Source organism: Bufo bufo, chromosome 9, assembly GCF_905171765.1.
Source record: "Bufo bufo chromosome 9, aBufBuf1.1, whole genome shotgun sequence".
Classification (NCBI taxonomy): Eukaryota; Metazoa; Chordata; class Amphibia; order Anura; family Bufonidae; genus Bufo; species Bufo bufo.
In genome coordinates this window covers 33937346-33962371 of record NC_053397.1, presented here as the reverse complement: position 1 = coordinate 33962371, position 25026 = coordinate 33937346, and the positions used below count along the sequence as shown (strand labels likewise).

The window sequence follows — 25026 nt, the reverse complement described above, 5'->3', positions numbered from 1 at the left end:
TTTTTTTTAGCAAAAACGGCTGCAGGGACTAATGTTAGAAACACACTGTTATGTAGTGCTGACATTGGCGCATCGCTATATCAGTCAGCTACATAACAGTATTTCTGGTGGTAGAAACCCTTTAAACAGGTTTCAGAATCTGTCAATCATCAGAAAAAACGTTACGTTATGTAGCTGACTGACATTAGCGATGGGCTGATGTCAGCAGTACATAACAGTGTGTTTTATAACTCCCTGCCTGCCGCTGCCGCCGTTCTCTTAAAATAAAGACTTATAATATGCTAATGAGCCTCTTCAGGGGCGTAACGATCGCGGTGTGACAGCAACCAGGGGTGGAGGCGGGACATGGGCGTGGCTGGAGGCGGGACACTGGCGTGGCTGGAGGCGGGACATGGATGGGGCCTGGAAGGGGGCCCTCCCTCCCTTCTGTTCGGGTTTGGCTTGAAGAAAAGGTGGCAACCCTACTGCAGCCGCATGGTCTACCTGCAGAGTTTGTACTCCCTTCCCTATAGTGTAATGACTTCAGACAGGATTTCTTCTCATTTAGGCTGAGGAGCTCAATATTCAATATGGCGACAAGCTGGTTTATGTATAAAAGATTAAGGTCATAGTTTTGGTGGGAGAGAAAACGGAGGACGACGTTTAGTAGTAGAAAACATTTATTGTCGGAAGTTGTGTATTATACATGAGGTTGCATGTACATATCAGCCATATAAAAGATATTTTTATGAATTCTGGGTGCATCATACACAGAGACAAACACCCTTACACTATAAGCCCATCAATAATTGCGAATACACATGTTAATATGCCACAAATCACTGGTAAAATTCATGGTATTCACCCCAAAAATTTACTATTTTATTTGTAGGCTAAAAATTTGTGGAGGTCCGAGATCACAGACTTGACCCTTATGCATCCAGCGCCCCAGAAATACCGCTACCCACCACTCAGATAACATGACCACTGAAGAAGGTCCACCGTGACCGAAACGTCTGGTCAGAAATATTTTGTTGATTCATATATACTACGGGCAAATGGATGATGCAGAGATTATGAAATAAACCTCACTTGAATTGCAAATCAACCTGAGTGCCTCATTACTTTATTACTTAGACTTGACCCTTATGACCTGGTTCTATTATACGTCAGATGCAGTAATTTAATCTTTCAATGACGTGATTCATAAGGTCTCTGTTCACATTATACAGTATGTATTAAACTGGCCTGAACTTCATTTCTGTGATTTTATAGGAGTAATACTGCCCTTGTCCACTTTCCCAATTAACTCCGTCCGCGTAGCTGGCATGTTTTCCTCTCAGATACTGCCCGTTCAGATTGGAGTTATGGCAGCTTCCATACCACCAAGCACCTTTGAACGATACCGCACAGTTTTGTGGATATTCATCATTGTCTCTGTCTTTGGTTGTGAACGGACGATTGTTGTGATAAGAGAGAGAGTCACCTGCATGCAGGGAAAAGAAAAAGGATCAATAATCAGAATTTCCCTCCAAGACGACACATTGCGACAGAAGCACAGCAGCAAAACACACTGGTGTGCGGTTTTACTGTAAATCGTTATTTTTTTTTTTTTCATGTATAAAATAAACTGTTTTACGAAAAAAAAGTGCAATCATGAACAAGTGTATGACTTGGGGTAAAACTGCATGCCAGAGCAGGGACGTACACAGATCTGATGGGGCTTCATTGCAAAACTGAGTATGGGCAGCCCTTCCCCCCAGTACATGTGCATCAAACTCTCCCAGGTAACATGTCATGTAAAGCCGACCCCCCAGACATCTGCCTCTTTTTATTAATAGCAAGACATTTTTAATAGTTGCCTCACCCACTTAATCTGACTACTATGATGGACAAAGTTGAACAGCTCTTCATAAACATGGTCCTCCTTCTGAATACCACATTGCTCAATGTAGTTTACACCAGAACACTACCATAACTTTCTCTCCTGCAGCCCTTCACACAGGGTATTATAAAACTGGCTGCCTGTAGCCACCACAAGGGGGAGCTCCGTGCATTGGAATATATACAGTTACTACTGAAATCAATGAAAGCTGTACAATCTCTATGCACTGTGCTTCCACTAGTGGTGGAGAAGCAGCTCATCGCCAGCCACCCCTACCTCCAGGCCCCATAGCAATCGCATGGTCTGCCTCTATGATAGGTACCCCACTGCGGCTTTTTCCTGTCGTGGGGGCTCCACATTGGCTGATTCCACCCCTACCGAACTCTGCAGGGGAAATGCTTCATTAAATTAAGGGCATTCAAATAAATGTAGTATGCTGTACAAGGCCCAGCTTCACTATTCATGCTAGAAAAAAAGCCTTGACAAAGTTTTTAGATTTTGGGTCCCATAAGAGATCATTTCATAGGTATATCTGTGGACAGAAAAGACTCTACCTGAACTGCCTCCAGTGAAAGCGCCAATGTTCAGCTTATAATTGTCATCTTCTCCTGATAGGGCAAACGAAGCATATGTGACAAAAGTGTAATTATTTTCAAAATCTGTCAGATCAACTCGAAGCTGATGAGTTCCTGCAAGGTCAAACATGTGCAAAGTCAGTGCATGGAGGAAGGAGTCCTAGCAGATCATACATACTGAGCTGGGTTTCTTTTAAGGGTAGGGAGTGCAGAGATTTGCAGTTCTGTAGTAACTAGCGTGTCATGATAACCATCAGCAGATTTGTGAACCATGATGACAAAGCTCTGAAGGTGAAGAAGTCATTACCTGTAGACGTAAGGCGATGAATATTATCATTTCCCAGCCAGAATTCACTTAGTTGGTTACCAAACCCTTGCTTGTAGTCTTTCCACTCTCTAAAAAAATTCACACTGCCATCATAACGTCTCTGGAAAACCTAAAGAGTTGAAAGAGATGGAAAAGATAAAAAAATTTCAATGGAATAGGCAGGGTAAGTCACTTTTACCTTGAACCACATATTACGTGACTCAGCACTATCTGTGGAGACATGTGCAGCGAGCCCCTGAGGAGGTGCTTGTAGCTCTGAGGAGGATGTGTCACAGTCTACTCCTTCAGGCCGTCGCTACCTGGGGTCGGTACAGTGAAGGAGGGGCATTCTATATTCCCTTGAGACACTCCCTGTATCCGTAAGTTTCCCTGCCTGACGGTAGTTTGGGGGTGCCCCTGATGTTAAATGTCCATGTGGATGCAAGACTGGGCTTGCCAATGTTTGGTGTCCGTAACCAGGCCAGATTAACCAAAATGAAAGTCTTTCTCTTTACTGTGTACAAAATAGAAGTTGTAGTACATCCAGCAATAATCTGTACACAGTGCAAATCCTTCCTATACAGGGAGTGCAGAATTATTAGGCAAGTTGTATTTTTGAGGATTAATTTTATTATTGAACAACAACCATGTTCTCAATGAACCCAAAAAACTCATTAATATCAAAGCTGAATGTTTTTGGAAGTAGTTTTTAGTTTGTTTTTAGTTTTAGCTATTTTAGGGAGATATCTGTGTGTGCAGGTGACTATTACTGTGCATAATTATTAGGCAACTTAACAAAAAACAAATATATACCCATTTCAATTATTTATTTTTACCAGTGAAACCAATATAACATCTCAACATTCACAAATATACATTTCTGACATTCAAAAACAAAACAAAAACAAATCAGTGACCAATATAGCCACCTTTCTTTGCAAGGACACTCAAAAGCCTGCCATCCATGGATTCTGTCAGTGTTTTGATCTGTTCACCATCAACATTGCGTGTAGCAGCAACCACAGCCTCCCAGACACTGTTAAGAGAGGTGTACTGTTTTCCCTCCTTGTAAATCTCACATTTGATGATGGACCACAGGTTCTCAATGGGGTTCAGATCAGGTGAACAAGGAGGCCATGTCATTAGATTTTCTTCTTTTATACCCTTTCTTGCCAGCCACGCTGTGGAGTACTTGGACGCGTGTGATGGAGCATTGTCCTGCATGAAAATCATGTTTTTCTTGAAGGATGCAGACTTCTTCCTGTACCACTGCTTGAAGAAGGTGTCTTCCAGAAACTGGCAGTAGGACTGGGAGTTGAGCTTGACTCCATCCTCAACCCGAAAAGGCCCCACAAGCTCATCTTTGATGATACCAGCCCAAACCAGTACTCCACCTCCACCTTGCTGGCGTCTGAGTCGGACTGGAGCTCTCTGCCCTTTACCAATCCAGCCATGGGCCCATCCATCTGGCCCGTGCGGTGTCAGAGGGTAAAGGGGATCAGCCTGGCCAAAAAGGAGAGATAAGGGAGCAGGTCACCTCCTACCGCGTCCCTAATCCTCTCCCTGACTCCTCACCATATGAGCGGACCCCGATGGTGGGACGGCTCATACACTGCATACCTAATATCCTGAGTTGCCCTGGAAATCCCTCACTTAGGAGCAGGGGAGAGACTACCTGTTCATCCACAACACGGAGGAACAAGAGTCTCTAACTAAGGTCAGGCTGCAAGGAGGGAGAACACATACAGCTAAAGGAGATGGCAGGTAAGTAAAACCAGTAACACACTGGAACCCGTGCACTAGTGCTGCTGTCCGCATCAACATTAAAAGGACACAGCACACACCACGAACCACACAGGGACACAGGGACCCAGGACACCCAAAGCTGCAATAAATGTGAGACAGGGGAATGTCTTACAAACATGCTGGACATCAAACACCAGCAGACATGTAACACCAAAACTAGACATATCAACACCCTGAACATAACCCACTCCATACACATAGGGACAGGAAGGGAAGGAGACACCGGGATAACATTGATGACCACAAGGGTGGCCCTCACTGGAAAGATGGTAAAGCAGACAAGGAGCTTAACTCCAGCACACACCAAGGCTGGAGTACAACTGACTCCTGACCTAAAGCCACAGGTATAAGAAGCCCAAATGACCACACCCAGCAAGACAGTTAACCCTTACATCACCAAACACAGGAAGGAAGCCACTTAATGGGGAAGTGCACACACAAGCAAACTAAGCCACATGTTACCACCGGCAACAGCATGCGTGGCAACCATGTCCCGGCAATCACCCAGAAGGCCGAGACACTGCCACCGCATGCTCTCACAGCAACACGTTGCCACGGGCAACCGCAAGTGTGGCAACAGTGTCACAGTGCAAACCAAAGGCCGTGACACTGACTATCTCCCACTAACTATCTGTATTATATATATGAGCTAACTAACTATCTAATGTAATTGGATAAGGAATAGGATCCAGATGAAAGCACAGAGCACAGCAATGTCACTGCTCTCTCTCTCTCAGAACTGCAAAAAAACTGCAGAAAATGGCTGCTGGGGAGGTTCTTATATAGTAAGGGGTAGGCAGCTTTCCTATTGGTTGCTAGGGATGTTGCTAAGCTCTGACAAAGATATTGCAGCCTTCTCATTGGCCCACAAGCAAGAAGGGAGGAAAAAAAAACTAGAATATTTGAGATTCCAAATATATAGCACTATATTCTACACTGCGTGCAGAATTATTAGGCAAATGAGTATTTTGACCACATCATCCTCTTTATGCATGTTGTCTTACTCCAAGCTGTATAGGCTCGAAAGCCTACTACCAATTAAGCATATTAGGTGATGTGCATCTCTGTAATGAGAAGGGGTGTGGTCTAATGACATCAACACCCTATATTAGGTGTGCATAATTATTAGGCAACTTCCTTTCCTTTGGCAAAATGGGTCAAAAGAAGGACTTGACAGGCTCAGAAAAGTCAAAAATAGTGAGATATCTTGCAGAGGGATGCAGCACTCTTAAAATTGCAAAGCTTCTGAAGCGTGATCATCGAACAATCAAGAGTTTTATTCAAAATAGTCAACAGGGTCGCAAGAAGCGTGTGGAAAAACCAAGGCGCAAAATAACTGCCCATGAACTGAGAAAAGTCAAGCGTGCAGCTGCCAAGATGCCACTTGCCACCAGTTTGGCCATATTTCAGAGCTGCAACATCACTGGAGTGCCCAAAAGCACAAGGTGTGCAATACTCAGAGACATGGCCAAGGTAAGAAAGGCTGAAAGACGACCACCACTGAACAAGACACACAAGCTGAAACGTCAAGACTGATTTTTCTAAGGTTTTATGGACTGATGAAATGAGAGTGAGTCTTGATGGGCCAGATGGATGGGCCCGTGGCTGGATTGGTAAAGGGCAGAGAGCTCCAGTCCGACTCAGACGCCAGCAAGGTGGAGGTGGAGTACTGGTTTGGGCTGGTATCATCAAAGATGAGCTTGTGGGGCCTTTTCGGGTTGAGGATGGAGTCAAGCTCAACTCCCAGTCCTACTGCCAGTTTCTGGAAGACACCTTCTTCAAGCAGTGGTACAGGAAGAAGTCTGCATCCTTCAAGAAAAACATGATTTTCATGCAGGACAATGCTCCATCACACGCGTCCAAGTACTCCACAGCATGGCTGGCAAGAAAGGGTATAAAAGAAGAAAATCTAATGACATGGCCTCCTTGTTCCCCTGATCTGAACCCCATTGAGAACCTGTGGTCCATCATCAAATGTGAGATTTACAAGGAGGGAAAACAGTACACCTCTCTGAACAGTGTCTGGGAGGCTGTGGTTGCTGCTGCACGCAATGTTGATGGTGAACAGATCAAAACACTGACAGAATCTATGGATGGCAGGCTTTTGAGTGTCCTTGCAAAGAAAGGTGGCTATATTGGTCACTGATTTGTTTTTGTTTTGTTTTTGAATGTCAGAAATGTATATTTGTGAATGTTGAGATGTTATATTGGTTTCACTGGTAAAAATAAATAATTGAAATGGGTATATATTTGTTTTTTGTTAAGTTGCCTAATAATTATGCACAGTAATAGTCACCTGCACACACAGATATCCCCCTAAAATAGCTAAAACTAAAAACAAACTAAAAACTACTTCCAAAAATATTCAGCTTTGATATTAATGAGTTTTTTGGGTTCAATGAGAACATGGTTGTTGTTCAATAATAAAATTAATCCTCAAAAATACAACTTGCCTAATAATTCTGCACTCCCTGTACATCTTTGTGAATTCTCGAAGTGCCGATATTCGCGATAAAAATTCGCGATTAGAATTTCCGCGATCAACACTGCTTACGACCTGCAGCATTGGCAACATTGTGTTGCTTTGTTTGTCTAGTCACTCACATATTTTAACACTATTAATAAAAGCTTCCAGCAGGACTGTTAATCCAGAGAAATAGATTTGCTAATCTATCCATTTCTGGTGATTACGTGCTTGCTAAGCATATTAGGGAGCTTAGAATGCGTACATTCGTGATTTTTTTTCTTTAAAGAGTAAAACTAAAACTTTAGCAGAATTGCATCTTTTCCCAATTCTACCCCATTTGGAATTTTTTATCCGCTTTCTACTACATGATATGCAACCGTACATGGTGCCATTAGAAAGTACAACTTGTCCTGCAAAAAATAAGCCCTCATAAGGCTATGTCAATGGAAAAATAAAAAAGTTAGGACTATTGGAAGGCGGGGAGTGAAAGACTAAAACGCAAAAAAGGAAAATCGCATGGTCCTCAAGGGCTTAAACCTTCCCAATGTGCAAGTGTGTGCTTGGCAGCTTATTGCAATGGTTCTTTATACATGTTCCCAATACAGAGAAATACGCTTTTTAGGTTTATGTTAATTACCCCTTGGTGCAACAAGGACATTGTCTTTGCACATTTTTGCACCCAAGGCTCTACTCATCTTGTTTCCAGGCCGCTCCTCCAACATGGTGACTAAAGGGCCAGGCGTGAGTACATATTCAATGCTTGGCTCAGTCTGTCACAGTGATGGGAAATGGTATGACTGGCTGGCACTCCACCGTATTCAAAGGGCCCAGTGCTCAGTGATGGGATAAAATGTCCCATAAATATGTAGAAAAAAATTCACTGCACTCGGATATGTGATGCAACTTATTGTAGAATATTTATTCCATCCACATATAATTTTCAATATTTACGGCCAACGTTTCGATCCATCCCTGGACCTTGATCACGGCCTATAAAAAATTTATACAGTACAAAGGAAAAACGGAATTACATATATTGACAAATAATAGCTAGAGAAAAAAAAAAGAAGAGGGGGAAGGAGGAATAGAAGAAAGAAAAAGGGGTAGAAGAACATGGTTACAATTGTGATATATGGTAGTAATTCAGTTTTTTCTTTGTACTGTATACATTTTTTATAGGCTGTGATCAAGGTCCAGGGATGGACCTAAACATTGGCCATAAATATTGAAAATTATATGTGGATGGAGTGCCGTGAATTTTTTCTTCATATTTACGAGACATCTTATCCCATCACTGAGCACTGGGCCCTTTGAATACGGTGGAGTGCCAGCCAGTCATACCATTTTGATAATAACAAATTTTGAGCTTGAGCACCCACCCATGTCTGCTTCTACTTTTTCTTATGACACAATGGAATAGTCTCTCAGGTAAAAACCTCTAGTAACTTTTTACACGTATCGCATAATGAATATAGCACACGTGATAGAATCAAAGAAACTAATTGCATCCGAACTACACTGCACTACTCTTGCCGAATATTAGAAGAGTGGTAGAATTCCAAGAGGTTCGCGAGTGCACCTTTACCCTAATTTGTTTCCCACAGACAAAGACTACTGTGACAAGTTCGAAACTATTCTCAACAAGTGTTTCTTCGACATTAATGTACTCAGCATAGAGTTTCTACAAAAATCAATTGCTGATACCAGAGAAAAGTTATTAGCAATCGAGACACAACTCACAGGACTGGAACGAGCTCGAAAAGAAAACTGAAAAAATTATTGACGACCACAAGAAATACATTGAATAGACCAAAAGATCTAAATTTATACATGACACAGAGGATTATTAATTAAAACGAGTCTACCGTTGGCAATGGCAAGATACAGATTCTACACGTGGTTATCCCTCATTTGCGGATTATGCCTCCTCGTCACCGGGCAGCGAGAGATCTACACACCGTCGACCTCAACATTTTTTTCCCCCGGCGGGGACACAGATCAAGACGCCGACCACACGGATTCGCAGGCGAAGAGGCTCTCGCCACACAAGAACCAATGACAATCCAGACCAGGTCACAGGTATGGACTTAGTAATTAACATATCCTCTAGGACTTTGTCGCCGGCCGAACATAGTGTTCTATCTAAAGGACTATCATTCTGTCCAAAGGACTCGTTCCATCATTTTTCGTTTGACCAAGACCTTAATAGGTTTTACAGGTCATTACACCTTAAAGCACATTTTATGCACGCTCAGGACTCTAATGGATCTGATTCATCACAAATGTTGAACTGCTTATCGATTTCTAAATTGGGTCTTAGAAACAGAAGTTACTTTATGCTACCTAAGATATATCATGGAGTAGAAGCCTTTATTAATCTAGTTGATAAGGAGATTCAGAACAGTATCAACTCTTTTAAAAAAGGCAAATATCCTTTTTACTCCAACCTCTCCAATGTCAAATCCACTGCACTCCATACTTTAAAAAAAGATAAGTCCATCACCATTAAACCCGATAAAGGGGGTGCAGTTGTAGTTATGAACACCTCATACTACATACGAGAAATTTGCAGGCAATTATCTGATTATGACACATATGAACTGACTAATATCAATCCCACCTTCAGAATACAAAAAGAAATAGAAGCATTCCTAGATCTACACCTGACACAAAGGTACAATCGATAAAGCTACCTTTTCCTTTCTCCGTAATGAGCATTCAATTTTTTATATCTTAACTAAAATACACAAAAACCTTCAGGAACCACCAAGACGTCCAATAGTCTCATCCACACTCAATTCTTACACCACTTTTAATCTTTTTGGAAAAAATATTGACTCCATTGACACGACTTACTAAATCCTATTTATTGGATACTTCTCATTTTCTTAAAATGATCTCCACATTACAATGTACACTCACCTAAAGAATTATTAGGAACACCATACTAATACGGTGTTGGACCCCCTTTTGCCTTCAGAACTGCCTTAATTCTACGTGGCATTGATTCAACAAGGTGCTGATAGCATTCTTTAGAAATGTTGGCCCATATTGATAGGATAGCATCTTGCAGTTGATGGAGATTTGAGGGATGCACATCCAGGGCACGAAGCTCCCGTTCCACCACATCCCAAAGATGCTCTATTGGGTTGAGATCTGGTGACTGTGGGGGCCATTTTAGTACAGTGAACTCATTGTCATGTTCAAGAAACCAATTTAAAATGATTCGAGCTTTGTGACATGGTGCATTCTCCTGCTGGAAGTAGCCATCAGAGGATAGATACATGTTCTCATTCTGTTTACGCCAAATTCGGACTCTACCATTTGAAAGTCTCAACAGAAATCGAGACTCATCAGACCAGGCAACATTTTTCCAGTCTTCAACAGTCCAATTTTGGTGAGCTCGTGCAAATTGTAGCCTCTTTTTCCTATTTGTAGTGGAGATGGAGATGAGTGGTACCCGGTGGGGTCTTCTGCTGTTGTAGCCCATCCGCCTCAAGGTTGTGCGTGTTGTGGCTTCACAAATGCTTTGCTGCATACCTCGGTTGTAGCGAGTGGTTATTTCAGTCAGCCCATTCTCCTCTGACCTCTAGCATCCACAAGGCATTTTTGCCCACAGGACTGCCGCATACTGGATGTTTTTCTCTTTTCACACCATTCTTTGTAAACACTAGAAATGGTTGTGCGTGAAAATCCCAGTAATTGAGCAGATTGTGAAATACTCAGACCGGCCCGTCTGGCACCAACAACCATGCCACGCTCAAAATTGCTTAAATCACCTTTCTTTCCCATTCTGACATTCAGTTTGGAGTTCAGGAGATTATCTTGACCAGGACCACCCCCCTAAATGCATTGAAGCAATTGCCATGTGATTGGTTGACTAGATAATTGCATTAATGAGAAATAGAACAGGTGTTTCTAATAATTCTTTAGGTGAGTGTATTACACCTGGTTCTCTACTAGTTACCATAGATGTAAACAGCCTGTACACCTCAATTCAACACGAAAAAGGAATACGGTACAAACATCCTCACTAAACGCAACCAACAGTCCTTTTGCATTCAGCTATTGCGTTTTGTTCTGTACAACAAATTTTTTATGTTTGGTGACGAGTATTACATTCAAAAGAAGGGGACCGCCATGGGGGCTAATGTAGCCCCTCCCTACGCCAACATCATCATGGCAGAGTTTGAGGATGATTTTATATACCCCCATGCATTATATCAGAGACATGTGCCATCATGGCACAGATACATTGATAATATTTTCTGTATCTGGACAGGTGATAGAGAGTCATTTAATATATTTCAACACTTACCTCAATAGTATTGATAATGACCTCCAATTTACGTCCCATATCAATGAGACTAGTTGTCACGTACTGGGTATCAGACTGGCCTAACGCGTCACGTGACAAGGGCTGCCCAAGCCCTTCAGGCCGATTCAACTCACGCCCTCACACGCTGTTATGCCCTACGCCGGGCCGCAAAGAGCATCAATCACCACCTGAAGCCTGCAAGCACACCCACGCACTAACATAAAACTTTCGCTGCCACCACCCGTCAGTTATAAGGTCGACAGGACACCCCTGAGTTTTTCACTCGCAAGCAGACTCCCACACGATAGCAAGCCTCACGGAAAAACAACATACAGCCTCAGACTGCACACATACTCTTCATGGAGCTAACAGGTTCTTAAGGGTACAAGACAAACCATCAAACTTTTAGGTTTAATGTATAAAAAATAGACAGTACTTGGTTACAAAAAATGATTAACAAGAGACATACATAAATGGCAATCAATTGTAAAATATAAAGGAGAAAACAAAGAAAGTTCTAATACTTAACATTTGTGTGGTAAAAGTCCTTTCCTCCCAGGAGATTTGTGCAGAGTAATGGTGCACAAACCAATTCGATTGGATCTCCCACTTTGTGACACCCAAATATCCAGGGATTGCATTTTTATGCCTTCCCTCCATGGGCAGGCCTGAGGGGGATTCTCACTCCTACCTCTAGATTAGCCCCTCTGGGCCAAGCTACATTACACATGCAGCTGGCCCCCTTGCCAACTAGTGAACAGGTATGAAAATATTAAAAAGATAGTTTCTCAGTTGCCCTGGTGAAGATACAGACTCCAGCCCTTCTTCATAATCAATATCTTATCGTTCCGAGTCCAGGACGCTCGGAAGATTAATTTTTTGTACACTACTATCATCAAAAACCCAGATGGAACCTTAAGTATAGATCTATACACCAAACCCACCGATAGAAATACACTTCTACTGTATTCTAGTTGTCATCCCAGGAACACTAAGAACTCTCTTCCTAGATCCCAGTTCACCCGTGACGAGGATAGTCAGTGATCCCATTTTAAAAAAAACAACGCCTAGTAGAAATGTAAAAAAAAATATTGAAGTATCGGTTGCAAGGTACCACATGGAACCGAACCAGAAATGTTCGGGAAATGTTTTTTATAGTATAAATCAATTTCTGAAGTTATTATGTGAAGTCTCGTGAGAAATCGTGAAGAAATAACTTTGGCTAATTGGAGCCAATACATTCTAATACTGTACGGAGCGTTTACGCAGTACAGTATTGAAACAAAGTTTTATGCAAATCGACTTGCTCATCCCTAGTAATGATGAATGGGCTAAAGTTCCTCCAAGCCGATGTGCAGCATCAATGAAATTAACGAAAATGTTTAGCTAAAGTTTTTGTGCATGAGGGGGTCACACCAGATTCTGAAAGTAAAGGTTCACATACTTTTGTCGCTTACACACATGTAATATTGGATAATTTCCCTCAATATATAAATGACCAAGTCTTATATTCTTGGCTCTTTTGTTTGATTTGCTTATCTCAATCTATTTTTAAGACTCAAGTGAAACTCTGATCTAGTTTTAGGTCACATTTATGCAGAAATAGAGAAAATGCTGAAGGGTTCACAAACTTTTAAGTACCACTGTAACTTTGGTGGTACAGGTGCCGCTTTTTCCTAGAGCGCAAGAGTCTGTTGTTGATGAAAGGTATGTGTCATCGAGGTTCCTGGCCTCGGTGAAGTAAGAGCCTGCCTTTTTAGGTGCCAGCGGCAGCTAATGCTGATTGACACTTTGCTATTTTAGTATGGCTGTATAGCTGATCCGGGATGGCTCTTACTGGGAGTAGTCAAAGTGATGGGTGGGTGACTACTCCCCACGTTCCAGGCCGGGTCTTGACTGGTCTATAAAAAACCCAGCCAGCAGTGTCAGCTGTGAGTGATTACCTCTCTCTGACAGAGGAGCTCTGGCAATCGCTTGTGTGGTAACTGAGCCCTGTGCTGGGCTGAAAAGCTGAGACCTGTGTGTTGGGAGAGCAGGCCACCTAAAGCCTGCATTTTTGACTGCTGGAGGCAGAACTGCCAACAAGGTGACTTGTTTTGTTATGTACAAACTTTCTACTTGGTGTGAACAAACACCAACCTTGCAAAGAGTGTTTTTGTTTGACCTTATGTGTGAATAAACACAGACATTTGAATTACGAACTTGTACTTTGCCTCTGTACTGCCCCCGATTATCCCAACTACCAGAGCGAATCCCCACAAGGTTCACTTTAAGAAAAAAAACTAAAGCTGCATTATCACTTACAATCCATCCTCCTGCATCTGTATCCATGTCACACAAGACTGTAAGCGGATTCTCGCCATCTGGATATATTTTGTACCAACCAGTGAGGAAAGTCCCTTGGTCCCGCAGTTCCTTGCAATTTCGATGAGCTGGAAGAAATAGTTTTTTGGGTGGTCTTGTTCAAAGAGATACAATGAATACTGTGTTGTCGCACAATACCAACTTATCAGCTATCCACAGAATAGGTGATAACTATCCTGATTACTGAGGATCCAACCGATCACAAGAACAGGGGTGCTGTGTCCCCTGTGTATATGGAGTGTCAGTCAAGTACGCGTACCCATGCTCCATCCAAAGTTTATGGGACTGCTGAAGAGAGGCAGAGAACAGCGCTTGACTATGTCCAGCAGTTCCATAGAGTGCACATGCTCGAACACCACTCCATTTGGGAGGACATATGACCATGTATGATGTGGGGGTTCCAGTAATCAAATCCTCAGCGCTCAGACACTTATCAACTATCCTACGATGCAACAATTCATTTAATATAGGGTTCTTAAGACTTTTGTATAGCAAAAGAAAGGGACCAATATATTAATTATACAGCCAGCAATGTCATCTTATATTCTGTATATGCCTATTGTATGTAATGTAATCACCAAATTGCAGTCACAGAAAATAATGCACTATAATAGTAGATGCAAGCATAACATATGGACTAAGCCCTCACTCTATTGATAAAATCTTAGACAATTGGTCAATACATTTTGATCAAAACACATCTAAGCCCACCTACCAAGCGCCAAGGTGGTCTCAGTTCAGGCGGGTCCTACACTAAACCTGCCTAGGCTGTTATGCATTTATGTTCAAGAGCGCAGACCCCGCAAATATAGTGTGTTGCTCCTAGTTACTTCCATGTGCAGCAGCAACCGATGGCAGGAGGAGGACACACACCTATATGTACCACCTTAAATCAAGGTCACCTATTAGATAGGTGGGGCAAAAGTCCACATGAATACTACTCCCAAAATAGGAACTGAGACCACCTTGTCGCTTGGTAGGTGGGCTTAGATGTGTTTTGATCAAAATGTATTGACCAGATTTTATCAATAGAGTGAGGGCTTAGTCTATATGTTATGCTTGCATCTACTATTACAGTGCATTATTTTCTGTGACTGTATAAATGTAGCTATGTACATCCGCAACATTCATTATCATATCGTGCAGGATGTTTTGTATATTTTTTTACGTGATTTGTTTAACCCCTTAAGGACATAGGGCGTACCGGTTTACACCAAAATAGTACCAATCAAACCGTCATCTCATCCCGCAAAAATCATACCCTACCCAAGATAATCGCCGAAAAACTGAAAAAACTATGGCTCTTAGACTATGGAAACACTAAAACATGATTTTTTTTTGTTTCAAAAATGAAATCATTGTGTAAAACTTACATAAATAAAAATAAAGTATGCATATTAGGTATCGCCGCGTCCGTATCTTCCGGCTCTATAAAAATATCACATGACCTAACCCCTCAGATGACCACCGTAAAAAAATAAAAATAAAAACGGTGTAAAAAAAGCCATATTTTGTCATCTTACGTCACAAAAAGTGTAATAGCAAGCGATCAAAAAGTCATATGCACCCCAAAATAGTGGCACTCAAACCGTCATCACATCCCGCAAAAAATGAGACCCTACTTAAGATAATCGCCCAAAAACGGAAAACACTTTGGCTCTTAGACTATGGAGACACAAACATTTTTTTGGTTTTAAAAATGAAGTCATTGTATAAAACTTACATAAAAAAAAAAAATTGTATACATATTAGGTATCACCGCGTCCGTGACAACCTGCTCTATAAAATTACAACATGATCTAACCTGTCAGATGAATATTGTAAATAAAAAAAAATATGTTCCAAAAAAGCTATTTCTTGTTACCTTGCCGCACTAAAAGTGTAATATAGAGCAACCGAAAATCATATGTACCCTAAACTAGTACCAACAAAACTGCCACCCTATCCCGTAGTTTCTAAAATGGGGCCACTTTTTTGGAGTTTCTACTCTAGGGGTGCATCAGGGGGGCTTCAAATGGGACATGGTGTCAAAAAAAAAAGTCCAGCAAAATCTGCCTTCCAAATACCGTATGGCATTCCTTTCCTTCTGCACCCTGCCGTGTGCCCGTACAGCAGTTTACGACCACATATGGGGTGTTTCTGTAAACTACAGAATTAGGGCCATAAATAATGAGTTTTGTTTGGCTGTTAACCCTTGCTTTGTAACTGGAAAAAAAATATTAAAATGGAAAATCTGCCAAAAAAGTGAAATTTTTGAAATTGTATCTCTATTTTCCATTAAATCTTGTGCAACACCTAAAGGGTAACAAAGTTTGTAAAATCAGTTTTGAATACCTTGAGGGGTGTAGTTTCTTAGATGGGGTCACTTTTATAGAGTTTCTACTCTAGGGGTGCATCAGGGGGGCTTCAAATGGGACATGGTGTCAAAAAACCAGTCCAGCAAAATCTGGCTTCCAAAAACCATACGGCGCACCTTTCACTCTACGCCCCGCTGTGTGGCCGTACAGTAGTTTACGGCCACATATGGGGTGTTTCTGTAAACGGCAGAGTCAGGGCAATAAAGATACAGTCTTGTTTGGCTGTTAACCCTTGCTTTGTTAGTGGAAAAAATGGGTTAAAATGGAAAATTAGGCAAAAAAATTTAATTCGCAAATTTCATCCCCATTTGCCAATAACTCTTGTGCAACACCTAAAGGGTTAACAAAGTTTGTAAAATCAGTTTTGAATACCTTGAGGGGTTTAGTTTATAGAATGGGGTCATTTTTGGGCGGTTTCTATTATGTAAGCCTCGCAAAGTGACTTCAGACCTGTAGTGGTCCCTAAAAATTGGGTTTTTGTAAATTTCTGAAAAATTTCAAGATTTGCTTCTAAACTTCTAAGCCTTGTAACATCCCCAAAAAATAAAATATCATTCCCAAAATAATTCAAACATGAAGTAGACATATGGGGAATGTAAAGTCATCACAATTTTTGGGGGTATTACTATGTATTACAGAAGTAGAGAAACTGAAACTTTGAAATTTGCTAATTTTTCAAAATTTTTGGTAAATTAGGTATTTTTTTATGCAAAAAATTTAATTTATTTGACTTCATTTTACCAGTGTCATGAAGTACAATATGTGACGAAAAAACAATTTTAGAATGGCCTGGATAAGTCAAAGTGTTTTAAAGTTATGAGCACTTAAAGTGACACTGGTCAGATTTGCAAAAAATGGCCAAGTCCTTAAGGTGAAATAGGGCTGAGTCCTTAAGGGGTTAATCACCAAATTGCATTCACAACAACAGCTGATATGCTGTGTCCTCTGGTTTATTAGACCACTGCAAATGGATTATTGTATTGATAATGTAGTCACAATGTTATCATGAAGAATGCTGTCTTATCCTCAGACCGAGCCGCTGAGCTCAGTGATATATAGTTTAATTGAAGATTTACTGCAATACGTTGTATATAAATTTTCACCTGGATCTAAAGGTGACGTTGGGTTCGACCCCTTAAAAAAGGTCCCATCACCGAATACCATTTTGATTTTGCAATCTGAATACTCTATAACCAAAATGCTGTGCTGATTTCTTTTTAAGGGCCACAGTGTTTCCTGATACCGAGCAAGGGGTGAGTATTGATGATTTTATTTTTAAGTATTTGGGGGGTTTGTCCAAGATTTTTCATTATCTCGGAACACTCTTTAAAACCACACCTCTTGTCGGATGAAGTGGAAAAAGTGTCTAAAAACGCCTAAAACTATTAAAAAATGTGGTACAAGGCATGTGCGCCAAGTTTGTTTCCTTTTTGCACTGATCATATAGCTGAGTGCACGGAGGATAGGGAGGACTGTGCAGCTACTGTACGGCTGCATAGTTCTCTTTATGATCTAATGAAGTTCTCTGCTCAATGGTTAAAGGGGTTCTCTGGGTTCAGGGCTGAACCCGGATATAAGCTATTCTTTATTCTTTTACTACATAATGAGTGGAGCACTTCCGCCTAGCAGAAAGCTGGTGACCTCACCGGCACAAATGGGTGTTCTCTAGCGTTGCCAGAGGCTGGGTATTATGCTAATTTGCATAGTACCCGCCTCCAAAACATCCTAGGGCAGCGCAATAGGCCACCCATTTGTGTCGGTGATGTCACCACGTTAACTGCTAGGTGGAAGTCTCCGCCTAGCATAGTGAGGAGAAGCGCGGTACTTCACCAGCAGTAAGCAAACAGACCTTGCCCTGTGCAATGCAGCGCAAGGCAAGGGGGGGCATCTGAGCAAGGAAATGCTCCAATGCTCTACTCATATATAGCAAAAGAATAAAGAATAGCTTATATCTGGGTTCAGCACTGAACCTGGAGAACCTATTTAAGGAGAAGGGGCACTGGCAGCATGTCCTTGTGGCCAGCAAGGCAATATACATGTGTATTGACAAAATTTAATGAGCATGTTGATCTGAAATTGACCTGATTTTAGAAGGTGGACATTAAATATGAAGTAAATATAACAAAGGGAAAATTGGGTTTCATCTTGGAAAAAAATGGTCACTGCAACCTATGGACACCAGCGGTATAGCTGTGATATTTTCAGAATGTATATGTATAAGCAACCCCCAAGGGGTTAACTAAAGAATAAATGTACAGAACAAAACTTTCTATTACCCAAGACTTTCACGACTCACCATATACTGGAGCTGAGGAGCCAGGTTCCCCCTTCTCTCCTGGAAAAAGGAAACACATTTAAAAATAGTTTTTACTTTAAACGGGTTATCCCATAATTAATGCAAAACGAAATCAGAAATCATATAGTACACGACAATCTCTTTATAAGAAACTTAGAACCAGCTCTGTACCTCACATGGATCCAGAGATCTCCCCATTCATTGCTCTGCTAGATTTATATCCAGCTGACAGCTCATGGGGGATCTCTCAAGGATGCGTTCTTTCAAATACAGCTGGTGGCAGTTGAAGGATGAAACTGAGCATGTGCGGCCATCTCAGTGAGCAGGACAGAGAAATTAGAAAAAGAACAAACAGCAGGTGGCGCTATACAGATAGATTTTAGTGAATAACTCACTGGATATACTAAATTTTTAATTACATGCAATCACAAAAGTATTCAGATCCAATATTTTTCAAGGGGCGACCCCTTAAACCGATATAACCTTTGATGAGAAAATTGATGATGAATGAGTTTGTTTTTTTATCGGTTCTGATCCTTTTATTAATAAAACTGATGACAAGTGGAGCAGTTACCATAACAACCAATCAGATTCCAGCGCTCTTTTTCAATACAATTTGCAACCTGACTGGTTATTATTTGTATCTGCACCACTTTTCCTTTGCACTAGTTCTGATAGATCTCCCTCAATCTCTAGACGAAATATTTTTAAATTCACTCACCTTTTTGTCCATTTAAACCAGGAGAACCTGCAGATCCTGTAATAAATAATACAGCAGTGAGTACTGGTCCATATTCCTGTGTAGGATGTGTTACCGTATATTGATGTGTTACGCTCCCTGCACCGCTCCCAATTCCCACACTGCCGCTGCTTCTCCTAGTGCGCTGATGAAAACATCCAGTGTTGGGGGGGGCAGCCAATGGCAGGCGGGGATGGGGACGAGCCTCCCTAGTGTCACCTGCGATGCTAGTGAGGCTGCTCCCCCCACCCAAACACCGGATGTTTTCATCGACGCACTGGGAGAAGCAGCAGCGGCGGTGTGGGGATCAGGAGCGGCGCAGGGAGCGGGGTAAGTATATTCCGTGTGAGGGGCCCGGCACCTGTGGGGGCAGTTTGTAGTTTTGGATAACCCCTTTAATCTGTGCAAGCCAAGCCATGCATTATAATATTATACAGGAGGGTGTAAATAGCGCCCGTATTCTACTGACCGCTCATGCGGGGCAATAGGCAATATGAAATTCCCCTGGAGCCGCAGAGGATATCACAGGCTCACTCACACTTGTGGATTCATTCTGTTTAGATGAGCAATAAAGAGCAACCCCCTAATATAACCCTAAAAACTAAAAAAAAAAAAAAAACAACCAGCATACAGCAGACTTTAACTTGACCTTTCCAATGACTTTTGTTGTATTAATTCTCAATTTAAAGTTTGCTACCACTGTAATGTAATCTCTTTACAGATGGAGGACATTGCATGTAAAATATTGTAGATACACATAATTTAGAGGTACCGGCCAACAAACAGTCTCGGCTACTTTCACATCTGAGTTTCAATTCTGCTTTTGAGTTCCGGCAGAAAAAATGGATCCGGAGCCCATTGACTTAAAATGATTTTCATACCGGATTCGGTTTGTTCAGTTTCCATTTAAAACAACAGGATCCTGCTGAAACCGATGCATCTGGATGTATTAAATCGCACAAATCCGTTTCAATCCGAATTAACAACGCAGATGTGAAAGTAGCCTTATTTACGATATAAACCCCTGTTATCTGAATGCAAACCTGGCGGCCCTGCAGGTCCAACCTTTCCGGGGTCTCCTTTGGGTCCTGAAACAAAAACGTCAATTATTTTTTTTTATCCTATTTATCTATCTATCTATCTATCTATCTATCTATCTATCTATCTATCTATCTATCTATCTATCTATCTATCTATCTATCTATCTATCTATCTACCTGTCTATCTAGCGTATCTATCTATCTATCTATCTATCTATCTATCTATCTATCTATCTATCTATCTATCTGTCTGTCTATCTATCTCATATCTATCTACGGTATATCAACCACACGAAGGCCCTGGTTCCAGTTATCCTAGCCCGATAGTCAATTGCTCATAAATAATAACCTTTCTCTGCTGATGGACCGGCTTCTCCTTTTTGTCCAGGAGGTCCAGGCAGACCAGGACATCCTCGGAGAATAGTCAACTTCTCAGTTTCTCCAATTGCCACATATTTTACTTCTGTAAGCAAGATGTTCCAAGATAATGGATGATGTACAGTATACTTGCTATACAATGTAGACATTTAGGGTACGGCCACACGGTCAGGTTTCCTGATGCAGCTTTGAAAGCCAAAATCAGAAGTGGATCATAAAAGGAGAGAAAGTATAAAGGGCAGATATAACTTATGTTTCTGGTTTTGGCTTCCAAAACTGCATACCCATAAACATAGGGCCCATTGGAAACCATGTAGATGCATACAGTACAGACCAAAAGTTTGGACACACCTTCTCATTCAAAGAGTTTTCTTTATTTTCATGACTATGAAAATTGTAGATTCACACTGAAGGCATCAAAACTATGAATTAACACATGTGGAATTATATACATAACAAACAAGTGTGAAACAACTGAAAATATGTCATATTCTAGGTTCTTCAAAGTAGCCACCTTTTGCTTTGATTACTGCTTTGCACACTCTTGGCATTCTCTTGATGAGCTTCAAGAGGTAGTCCCCTGAAATGGTTTTCACTTCACAGGTTTGCCCTGTCAGGTTTAATAAGTGGGATTTCTTGCCTTATAAATGGGGTTGGGACCATCAGTGGCGTTGAGGAGAAGTCAGGTGGATACACAGCTGATAGTCCTACTGAATAGACTGTTAGAATTTGTATTATGGCAAGAAAAAAGCAGCTAAGTAAAGAAAAACGAGTGGCCATCATTACTTTAAGAAATGAAGGTCAGTCAGTCAGCCGAAAAATTGGGAAAATTTGAAAGTAAGGGCTATTTGACCATGAAGGAGAGTGATGGGGTGCTGCGCCAGATGACCTGGCCTCCACAGTCACCGGACCTGAACCCAATCGAGATGGTTTGGGGTGAGCTGGACCGCAGAGTGAAGGCAAAAGGGCCAACGAGTGCTAGGCATCTCTGGGAACTCCTTCAAGACTGTTGGAAGACCATTTCAGGGGACTACCTCTTGAAGCTCATCAAGAGAACGCCAAGAGTGTGCAAAGCAGTAATCAAAGCAAAAGGTGGCTACTTTGAAGAACCTAGAATATGACATATTTTCTGATGTTTCACACTTGTTTGTTATGTATATAATTCCACAAGTGTTAATTCATAGTTTTGATGCCTTCATAGTCATGAAAATAAAGAAAACTCTTTGAATGAGAAGGTGTGTCCAAACTTTTGGTCTGTACTGTATATTAAACTATCGATAAAGAATGCACTCTACATATATCATTGTAAAAATTAAGATACTTTGTTATGATGCACAATTAAAACACAAATATAAGGTATTGACACACACCACAGATGAGGCACCAAATATGTGGTCAAAAAATGGCACAATAATAACAGCAAGATATAATCAAGTAAAGCAGGACATACTTCCAAATTGATATACAAAACTGCACACTCAAGTAATACAGACCCAGTATGGCGCCTCAAAACAACGCCAACACGTGTTTTGCGTTGTACTTCCTCCTGAGGCTACACAGCTATGTTAAACAGCCACTGTCAGCATAACCAACCCTATTAAAACTGACATACTGCCTGGTAGGACTCATTATGCTGATTACAATACTTTCCTTTTGTCTGTATGTTAAACATCCGGAGAGATATCTGCTCTGTTACTGATATGCAGATGAGCACAGACCCCTTTCTGCTGTCCAGGTAGCTCGGCCATCCTATGCTGATATACCAGAAATGTCATGTATCTATCTGCCTGGAGCCGCCACAAGAGGGGCTTAATGCATACAGATTTATACAACTAAATATGTCCGTCTGCTGCCATGTCCTCTGAGTGGTGGCCGTCAGCAGCCAAGACATGCCAGCTCTGATGAGAGTCCATGAGATCTCCCCCATTTTGGAAGATTTGGCAAGTATGCTATATGCTGACATTTCACTAGCTTAAAGGGAGCATCGCATGAAAATGATCAAAAGGGGTCTACATCTGTGCCATCTGCCATAGAAGTGAATGGAACAGTGGATCCACATATGCACTACTGCTCCATCCAGACAGGGGACTCCTCATTTTCAGTATCCCTGGGGGTCCCAGCAGCCAGACCCTCTTCGATCGGATATTACCTCTTCTGTGGACAGGTAAAACATCATTTTCATGGGATAGCCTCTTTAAACAGCAAATATTCAGTTAAAGATATTGAAAATATGGCAGAATTAAATTCTGTTTAAAGAATCCTGTCATTTTAGTGGCGCCCAGTCCTGAAGAGACATCACTACAAGGCTACAGTAGATGTACTAGATATTAGTTCAGTGATGTCCCATATTACTAATAATATTACTGATACTAGAAGAAGAATTGGTTTGGAAGTTTTTAGTTGGCAAAAATTGGCAGATAATTTTTCCCGTTATTAGAGATTACTCACCTGGACATGAGTCTTCAGCATTACTAATACAGGTTGCCAGGCAGAGAACAGTAACCATAGAAGTCCACATACTGACTACCCTCATCATCTGACCTCCAGCTTCCCGAAGGCTTAGGCTTTTATATGTGCTTCTATCCTGTCCGATGTTCCTCTTTACTGAATGTTACACAATTACTTACACAACTCTTATCTGACAGAACATAGAAATAATCCCTAAAGTAAATATCTGTGGAGTATCTGGTGTGTCTCAATCCTGTTCTTTTTTTCCTTTTCTGTTCAAGACATTTGCAATGTACGGTAATTGTAATAATCTAGCATCCACAAGACCAGATATTTATGATGTTACTACATTTTCCAGTTACTTGGGTTCACATGAATTAAATAAAATGAATATAACATATCCATCAGTCAGATGCAGTACACAAATCAGCCTCAAATGACTTTCCATTCTCACCACCGCTCATTTATTTTCCTTTTTTATTTCCTTTTTCTTCCTTGTTTTTTTGCCAACATTGTACTTTTCAAAATTCAATTTCAAGGGATAAGTGAAGATGTTAATGTCTTCCTTTAAACCAGCTGTATGGGCGCTATGTATACTTTTTTACGGATAGATATATAACCTCTTAAAACTTCATTACGAGAAAGGGTCAGTTTGCGCTCTATGACAGATATATATGTTATACTGATCTTGTGGGTACTGAGTGAAGTTCTCTAAAATTAAATTTGGCTGCTTTGCTGAATTTTACAAAAAAAAAGTAGCTTTTTGACGAATTACTTCACCATGAAGCGCATTTCTTTGTAAATAGCGGATGCAATCACAGGGAACAGCGATTGCGCTGCCCCCATCATTGAACCACTCAGATGCCACATTCATCGATGATCGCTGCATCTGAGATCCATATTAAATCATTTTAGTGTTTGCTCATTAAAAAGTAAAACTGAAATTGTACTTTCCTTATCCATTTAATCGCTAAGGGGCCGAGGCCATCTTGCTTGAGAATCAAGCACAAAATTTCGTGCAGTGTGTGATGACGTCATCACGTCAGCCGGCGTGGTGATGTCATACGTCACCCTGCACGCGATTTCAAGTGGGATCTTCAAGCAAGATGGCCGCGGCGGCCTCTTCATGCTCAAATGGATGAGGTAAATATGATTTTTTTTTTCATTTTTACCGCCATTTCAGGGAAAATCGATTCATTACCACAGAGCACAAAGAAATTTAGCTTTGCTGCAAATCCAAATTTTTCCTGAAATTCGGATCCAAGTCCAGCGCGTGAACTTCGATTCGCTCAACACTAACTGCTACTGTAACTGCAGCATCGGCAGCAGGAACATGGCCGATGCTCATATCTGGGCTCCGGCAGTAGCTGCCAGAACAGAGATAACTTTCATCCCTTTAGTTTAACCCCTCACAGTCTGTGGTCAAGTATTGTAGTATATTATGTAAGTAATAAAAGGATTGCAAGTACACGTCCCCTTGTGGGATTAATAAATATTGTAAAATGAAAAAAATGTGTTGAACTTACAGATTTCTTGAAATTCCTTTTGTATGCGATTCAGAAAATATTTAAAAAAAAATTATTCTGGTTTGAATCGATTCTGCCCGAAAAAAAAAAAAAACTGTCTGCATTACATCTTTGAACATGTCCGTGAAGGATCCGTGTTTGGTTCATATGTCCATTATATACCCTACATGTCATCCGTATTCCATGGACACTGCTCAGCTGAAAATTCATTTCCAGAGCATCAACCATCAGTGGTCAGTGAAAAATGGACGCAACACAGATGCCAAGTCTATGGGTCCATGGTTTTTTACGGACCAAAAGACTTCAATGGGCGTATCTGGTCCGCTTCACGGACCAAAGTAGTGCATGTCGCCATAATTTTTAAACTGACCTACGTTCATTAAAAAAATAGTGATATGTGCACACATATATAAATGGATAAGAGTGCTGTCTGTGGAAAATGCGGACATGTCAGTGAAAACCGGAAGTGTCAATGTTGCCTTATATTAGTCATATTCCAAAATAGTACTAACAAAAACTACAGCTTGCCCCACAAAAAACT

At 41.1% G+C, this 25026-nt stretch overlaps 1 protein-coding gene across 2 annotated transcripts; it reads right to left on the bottom strand.

Moving 5' to 3' along the window:
• Nucleotides 1-643: 643 nt before the first annotated feature.
• On the bottom strand, nucleotides 644-23101 carry LOC120978978 (ficolin-1-B-like). Of its 2 annotated transcripts, XR_005774218.1 has the most exons (10): nucleotides 22960-23101; nucleotides 20483-20596; nucleotides 20137-20181; nucleotides 19076-19111; nucleotides 18355-18393; nucleotides 13642-13769; nucleotides 2747-2876; nucleotides 2419-2553; nucleotides 1124-1465; nucleotides 644-909 (listed from the first exon to the last, which is right to left on the bottom strand). XR_005774218.1 is itself a non-coding variant. In XM_040407454.1 (9 exons), the coding sequence occupies exons 1-9, from the start codon at nucleotides 23045-23047 to the stop codon at nucleotides 1218-1220; spliced, it is 963 nt and encodes a 320-aa protein (XP_040263388.1). In that variant the 5' UTR covers nucleotides 23048-23101; the 3' UTR covers nucleotides 644-1217. The 2 variants fall into 2 exon arrangements, 1 of the variants encoding a protein (XP_040263388.1); XM_040407454.1 differs by having other exon boundaries at nucleotides 644-1465.
• Nucleotides 23102-25026: the final 1925 nt, after the last annotated feature.